We start from the raw sequence: 7,227 nt of genomic DNA, 5'->3' as shown, positions 1-7,227 counted from the left end.
ATTAGATAGTGAGGGAAACCTCATATCTAACTCATCAAAAGTATACAATGATAAAGCACACATTGGTATGAAAATACCATCTGAAGTAAACAATGATAAAGTATACAGTGATATGAAAATATCACCAAAAGCATACATTGATACAGATGTATCATCTGAAGTATTAAAAACAGATAAATACGAGCAAAAACTATGCAAGTATATATCGGGAGCATTTTCCCAAACGGAGCAAAATTACAGCACACATGAACGAGAAACACTAGCATGTCTCAGAACATTGAAAAAATGGAAAGTCGAGCTTCTACAAACAAGATTCGAGTTACGAACAGATTCCAAGTATCTACTTGGATTTTGGCGCTATAAACTTCAAGAAGATTATTGCCGTGGACGATTGATTCGCTGGCAATTACAATTACATCAATTTCATCCTTATCTTAGATACATCAAAAGCGCAAACAATCATATAGCAGACACTTTGACGAGAGAATGGAAGCCATCATGAAGCAAGAACAACAACAGTTCAAAAAAGCATTCATTCATGAAAGAAACATTGTGAACACCATTAACGTCAGCCATGACACAAGCAAACATTATTCAAAAAACATGTCTTTTCGGAGGCGGGAGGAATGACGTAAGCAATGACATAAGAAGCCATTATTAAAGAAGACACATTATTGAAGACATGTGGCCTTTCAATATGAAAAGGAATTTGTAATTATTTATGGTTTTGTCTTTTATAATTATTGTATGCAAAGTGTCGGTAGCATAGTAACATAAAGTGTGTAAGTCCCTCAATAGTCTAGGGGGCTATAATGTAAATAGGTTTGTCATATTGCAATCAAACGATTGCAACTCAATTATTGTACTCGGCTCCTTTGAGCCTATAAATAGGGCCTTTGCCCATATGGAATAAACAAGCTAAGTTTGAGTGTTTAAGATTTGAGTTGATCTCAATCTTCTTCTGTTGAAATAGCTCGTCTATTTCTGAATAGCAGAACCCTATCCAAACATATCCATATATTCATATAAACATATCAAACCCAGACAATCAATCCATCGTCAATCCATTCCAACGCATCATTCAGGTATATTCTGTCTTAATTTTATTAATTCCGTCATGTCGTTACATAAGCAATGACATAAGAAGCCATTATTAAAGAAGACATTATTGAAAACACGTGTCCTTTCAATATGGAAGGGATTGTTATTAAATTAAAGTGTCGGTAGGATAATTATTATATGTCTATTGTATTATTGTGATGTAACATAAAGTGTGTAAGTCCCTCAATAGTCTAGGGGGCTATAATGTAAATAGGTTTGTCATATTGCAATCAAACGATTGCAACTCAATTATTGTACTCGGCTCCTTTGAGCCTATAAATAGGGCCTTTGCCCATATGGAATAAACAAGCTAAGTTTGAGTGTTTAAGATTTGAGTTGATCTCAATCTTCTTCTGTTGAAATAGCTCATCTATTTCTGAATAGCAGAACCCTATCCAAACATATCCATATATTCATATAAACATATCAAACCCAGACAATCAATCCATCGTCAATCCATTCTAACGCATCATTCAGGTATATTCTGTCTTAATTTTATTAATTCCCCCCGGGGTGTTGTGATGGTGATGGAAAGTTGGTTTTAGGACATTTCATTGATGAAGGTAATGGAAAAGGAATATGAATACAAGCGTAGATGTTAACAAATTTGCTAATTTTTCCTGCAATCATTTTGTTAACAAGCTCAATGGTTATTAGGCTCTTGATTTTGCCTTTCTTTTGGAAATTTTCTAGAAGCAGGAGAAAAGAGCTCGATAATTAAGGAACTAAAATGATTAGACAGAAGGATGCTTACATAAAAATGATCAAACTATGAGAAAGGGAAATGATCTAGCTTTAATATGGTTTAAATCGGCACAAAACTCAAACTAGAAAACTCATTACAAAAAGTTATTTGTATGCAGAATTTAGTTTCGTTTATCTTTTTTGCTGTTGGAACTCATTACAAAGTATATTGCTATCTCGTGTATCCACTGCTAATTTTATTACTATTTAATGAGACTTATCTTCATGGTTCGTTGTCTTTTTTTGTCCCTACTATATACTGTGTTGATCCAAAGGGCTTTTAAAAATTGGTGTTACCAAGAACTTGTAATTGATAATGTACAAGACAGAAATGGTTTTTTTTATTAACCGAAAGATAAATATAAAGAAATAGTCAATCTGTTATATTTCACGTGATGTTTCTATCAAAGATTTCTTGGTTCAAGAATTAAAATGCACTTTATATTTATATCATCAATCATAAACAACTTTCAACAAGCATTTAATTTCATTTTATTTCTATTTAGGTTTAAAAATCAATCTTTACTTCAATAACTTTTATTTATGTATTAGATTATCTATGTTTGTTAAAAGGTATTTAACCGAAAATGTTAATAAAATTTAAAACCACATCGTCAAATAATGTTCTCAATGTTTTTACTTATTTTTGATTAATTCAAATTTGTAAATTGTATTTAATATCAAATAATTGTTTTTTAACAAGACATATTTTTGTTGTTTTAAGTGCTTTTAAACGCTTTTAACGATACCCGACGTAAGTTGATTGGGTTTAAAGTTGGGTTGTTGGGGTTTGATGAAGAAAATGGGGAATTCCCATTGAAAAAGAGAATGTTTAATTTTTAACTGATTGTGAAAATTTACGTATTTTGATTGTTTTTAGGATTCATTGGTGCTTCGAAGATGAAGAGGAAAGGAATGTTGAAAATCAATGGTGGCATGGTCTGGTGTGATAAAAATAATAAAGGGCAAAACGGTCTTTTTTATTAAAAGTAAAATTGGATGCTCTGCTCGTGTTTGTATACAGTTGGGTTGGTCTTGCTGGTAAAAGAAAATCAAAAGGAGAAGCAAAGGGCATAAAGTCTTTTTATGGTAAAAAATTAAAAACACATGTTGAAGAATACTAGAGATTTCATGCTCTGGTGCAAAAATAAGATTAAAGGTCAAAATTGTCTTTTTTTAGGATATGTGGATTTTGTTATGTTTTTTTTCATTGTTTGTAACCATGACCACGTTTGTAGCAAGAATTGGAAGGAATGGTCTGATTTTAAATATTGGTGTAATTAAATTGTAAAATGGTATTTCAGCCCTTCTATGGATCAAAACTTTGGTGAAAAAAAATTATAATCCTATTTTGTCACTTTTGATATTAACTGCAAATTGGTATAATAAAAATTCTGATCTTATTACATTAAGATTTTTAGGCTTTGTTTTATATGAAATGTTTTGTATAATGTCTTTCACTACTTAAAAACCATTTTTACTTTAGATAACAAGAACTTAATTTTCTTTAGCCACTGTTTCATTTTAACTGGGTTAGGTAAACATGATATCGATCTCTTCTCTTCAATACTGCTCCTATTTTTCGAAGATGTTTAGGCAACCAAACAATGTACCAATGATAAACCAAAGGGTCCAATGCAATTCATGTCTCTACTCATGTTCATAACTGATCCCCATTTCTCTTTATTAGACTTGAACAAACTCTATGAGTAAATCATATTTAGCAATGTGTTTTAGGAAGATAACTAAATATGACAATTAGCTTTGATTCTAACACATGAGCCAAGCTTTTAAATATATTTTCACTTCTCATGTTTGGAGTTATTTGATTACACCACTTTATGAATGATTACATTTTGTTTTGTTTTGTTTTGTTTTTCAATGTTGTTTTTCTTTTTTAACCGTGATTTTCACGGGTTTAAATCTAGTATGTATATATATATATATATATATATATATATATATATATATATATATATATATATATATATATATATTCAACAAATCATACTATGTTAACTGAGCTAAATGTACTAAAGGAAGTAGACACTTTGAAGATACGAATCATCAAGATGTAGAGCCTGAAATCTGTTCGGAACAAAGACGAGACTCCATTAAGTTGGTGTTAATAGACGAAAAAGTAATTTACAAACTTTATTTTTTACGAATCCAACATTACAAAACCACAAAATCCAACAATCTTACAAAGACAAATCCAACATCACAAATGCAAAATGCAAAATACCACAAATCCAAAATTACAAATATAAATTTGGTCAAGAATTACTAAAACACAACACCAAAATATTCCCAATTTTTCTCCCAACCCTCTTTCTTTACATTCTACATGCATGTTTCATTGTAACCAAATTTGTTTAGCTGCTCAATTGCACCCCATATATTTTGTATTTTCAGCTCTAATTTATGAATTTGGTCAAGAATTGAAGCTTCATGTCTGAGAAAAGGTATACTATATACACACGGTGATATCAATTTCTGCTTTGATTTCCATGCATTTTAGTTGCTTTGCTGTCAATTTATTTGAATTCTTGTTGGATTCATTTGCTATTTAAATGCTAGCTGATTTCTTACGTTTTCATTTGCTGTCAATTTACAGTGTAATTGCAATTGGTATGATTTTAAGCCAAAAGGTATATCAATTATCATATATGCTTCTATTTCTCTATTACTCTGTTATACTCTTCATTTCTTTAGAAGCTTTGTTAAGTATGAACTGATATAAGATAAAAGACAATAACAATCAGACTATCGTGCTTTACAATAAAGTAGAAGCAGTTCGAGAAAAATCAGATGCTGAAAAGTTGATTCTTTCTAATGATTATGTTGCTGCTAGAACAAAACTAAAGAAAGCCCAACAACTTTTTTCCAGCACTCGATCATATTTCCAGAACACATGAATGTTTTGAAATAAGAGATATTTGGGTTGTTCATTGTTGTTTACATGAGCTTTCATTGGTGGTAGATACGGCGAAATTTGTAAAAAATCAGGAGGTGAAATTGAAGTTACATGGTTGAAACTGATTCCGGTTACCGAAGGTGAAAGAAGATGGTAAATCAAACAATCCATAAATCAAACTCTCAAGTCTCAATTGTATCAGAGAAGGAAAGAAGGAAATTAAGGGTACATTACCACTTACCAGGGATGTGAAGTCACAGGCTTACAGTCGACTGTGGTGATTCCGATTCGTCGACTGTCGTGATTCGTGAAGACTGAAGACCGGTGAAAGGGTGTCGGCAGGCGGAAGGGCGTAGGCGGCGGTGACGGGAAACGTCAAATGCGGGTCGCCGGTCGCGTCTTGGGTGGGAGTTGGAGAAGTCGCAGTCGGAGTCGATCGTATCTCGTATTCTCGTCAATCTCCAGTCCAAGCTAGAAAGTTGTCGATTGTGATTTGTGAATTTGTATTTTACATTAAATATATATATATTTTTTACATTAAATATATATATATATTTTTTATAATAATAATAATAATAATAATAATAATAAAACTTGAAAATAGAGACAGTGTTTGATTCTTCGCTAAAATCTCTCCCAACCTTCGAAAACCTAGTTCTTGATCTTGGTTTTCAATGGATCCACACTACGAACAGAGGTTAGTGGACGAAGTAATTTACCTCCATTCTCTCTGGCACCAAGGCCCTCCCTCAAGATCATTACCCTATACAAATCTACAACCTATCACTCCCACTCAATTCAAGAAACACAAGAAAACCCCCAAATTTAAACCCAGGAACCCCAAGAAGGTCGGCAGTTTCTCCGGCACCGAATGGCCAGTGAAACCTCTTCCCGAAGCCCCTCAATTAACTCAATCTGGATGGCCGGAACTGAAGCTAAAACCTAATCCACAACAAACAACTCGTTTGCTAACACCAGAAGAACTAGAAAACCAGAACTGGAACCAGATCCAGCAAAGGGCATTGAAGGCCGCGAAAGAATTTTATTCCAGAAATAGAGGTAGCGATGATGAAGAGAGCGATGAAGACGACGAAGACGACGATATGGATGAAGAAGACGGTGATTTTAGTGAGAAAGAATACGATTTCTTTTGGAAAATGTTTAACGAAGATGAAGAATTGAAGGGTTATTATGTAAAGCATTGTGGTGGTGGAGGTGAATTTTCATGTCTGGTCTGTGGCGGAGTGAATGAGAAGAAGCATCTGAAAAGGTTGAAAAAGTTTAAAGAATGTGTTGCTCTGGTTCAACATTCGATTTCCATTGCAAAAACGAAGAAGATTAGATCACACAGAGCTTATGGCCGAGTTATCTGTAAAGTTCTTGGGTGGGATATCGATAGGGTTCCTTCTCAAATCGTCACAGAGCATAATTCTAGTGAATTACAGGTATCCCATTACTGAAACTTGATTGAATTTGATTAAAAAGTTCATAATTTCTTGTATTTGCAGGGAAATGATGTTAATGGTGCTTGTAATTCGGGTTTTAACAAGATTATGGATGATGGGTCGTTGAATCCTGATGAAAAAGCTCATGTTTCAGAAACTGTTGATGATGAATCCATGGTTTGTGAGGAGCCTTTGACAATATCAAATGTAGAAGAAGAAAACATAGGGAAACAGGCTTTGAATGATGTGGAAACGACCACAAGGGGTGTAGTCAACAATCTTGTGAGAATTATTAAACATTTTTCCCATTATACCCTTTGTAGAGTTGGTGCACCATGGTCATTGATAATAAGGTGGTTTATATAGTGCAGGAACATGTCATCAACAATGGTGCTAGAAGAAGCAGCAGAAACAAGAAAGTAGAGATGAATTTGCTGCTGGAAATGTAAGTTATAATACATTGATGTGCTACCTAGAATTTTAATATGGTATCATCATATTATATAATCTTTAGGTTTTTTTTATTGGTTATTCTATTTAGAAATTACCTCTTAAATTGCGGTTTCTAGTTTAGAATTGTGGACAGAGTTTGATAATTAAATTATATTAGTGAGTTGAGATTTTCATGACAATGTAAGCATGTACTAAAGGGTCTTTGGCCTAACAGTATCAGGTGTTTATGTTTAGTCTGATTTCTATCATAACTTTTATTATGTAACACTCGGAATAGTCCAATATCATTGAGACGGACTCATTTTTATCGCATAATGATATAAATTTGTTGTAATTCGATACATATTATGACATAATTTCTGTCTCAAATCAATTTTTCTTTATATCTATGTGAAATACATTTTTTCCCGTTTTATATTGTTATAAAGTACGGTTTTCCAGCCTAAATATCTTCTAATCATCATAAAGCGAGTTCAACGAAAAGTTCTTTATCAATATAGTATATCACCAAACCACAAAATTAAATTAGATCGCGTCCATGTAAAAAATATCAAAACGACTTTAAAT

General features: G+C 32.7%; 1 protein-coding gene and 1 long non-coding RNA gene across 3 annotated transcripts; both read left to right on the top strand.

The window, feature by feature from the left end:
• The first annotated feature begins 1,427 nt into the window (after positions 1 to 1,427).
• Positions 1,428 to 3,167, top strand: LOC145140960 (uncharacterized). Its single transcript, XR_013722374.1, has 2 exons — positions 1,428 to 1,578; positions 2,726 to 3,167. It is a non-coding gene; the product is annotated as an uncharacterized LOC145140960 (long non-coding RNA).
• A 2,194-nt stretch (positions 3,168 to 5,361) lies between these two features.
• Positions 5,362 to 6,893, top strand: LOC145135494 (uncharacterized). 2 transcript variants are annotated; one of them, XM_079069764.1, is made up of 3 exons: positions 5,362 to 6,207; positions 6,271 to 6,489; positions 6,579 to 6,893. In XM_079069764.1, exons 1-3 carry the CDS (start codon positions 5,437 to 5,439, stop codon positions 6,654 to 6,656), a joined length of 1,068 nt encoding a protein of 355 aa, XP_078925890.1. In that variant the 5' UTR covers positions 5,362 to 5,436; the 3' UTR covers positions 6,657 to 6,893. The 2 variants fall into 2 exon arrangements, with proteins under 2 accessions (XP_078925890.1, XP_078925891.1); XM_079069765.1 differs by having other exon boundaries at positions 6,574 to 6,893.
• Positions 6,894 to 7,227: the final 334 nt, after the last annotated feature.

Source organism: Lactuca virosa, chromosome 9 (genome assembly GCF_052849685.1).
Source record: "Lactuca virosa cultivar CGN04683 chromosome 9, Lactuca_virosa_CGN04683_v6, whole genome shotgun sequence".
NCBI lineage: Eukaryota > Viridiplantae > Streptophyta > Magnoliopsida > Asterales > Asteraceae > Lactuca > Lactuca virosa.
This window is presented reverse-complemented; position numbering and strand designations above follow the sequence as displayed.

Bases quoted from the DNA above. Each gene is read 5' to 3' on its own strand.
- LOC145135494 (XM_079069764.1), top strand. From the start codon at position 5,437: ATGGATCCACACTACGAACAGAGGTTAGTGGACGAAGTAATTTACCTC. The intron at 6,208-6,270 runs GTATCCCATTAC...TTGTATTTGCAG, and splicing joins ATAATTCTAGTGAATTACAG to GGAAATGATGTTAATGGTGC. The intron at 6,490-6,578 runs GTGAGAATTATT...TATATAGTGCAG, and splicing joins GGGGTGTAGTCAACAATCTT to GAACATGTCATCAACAATGG.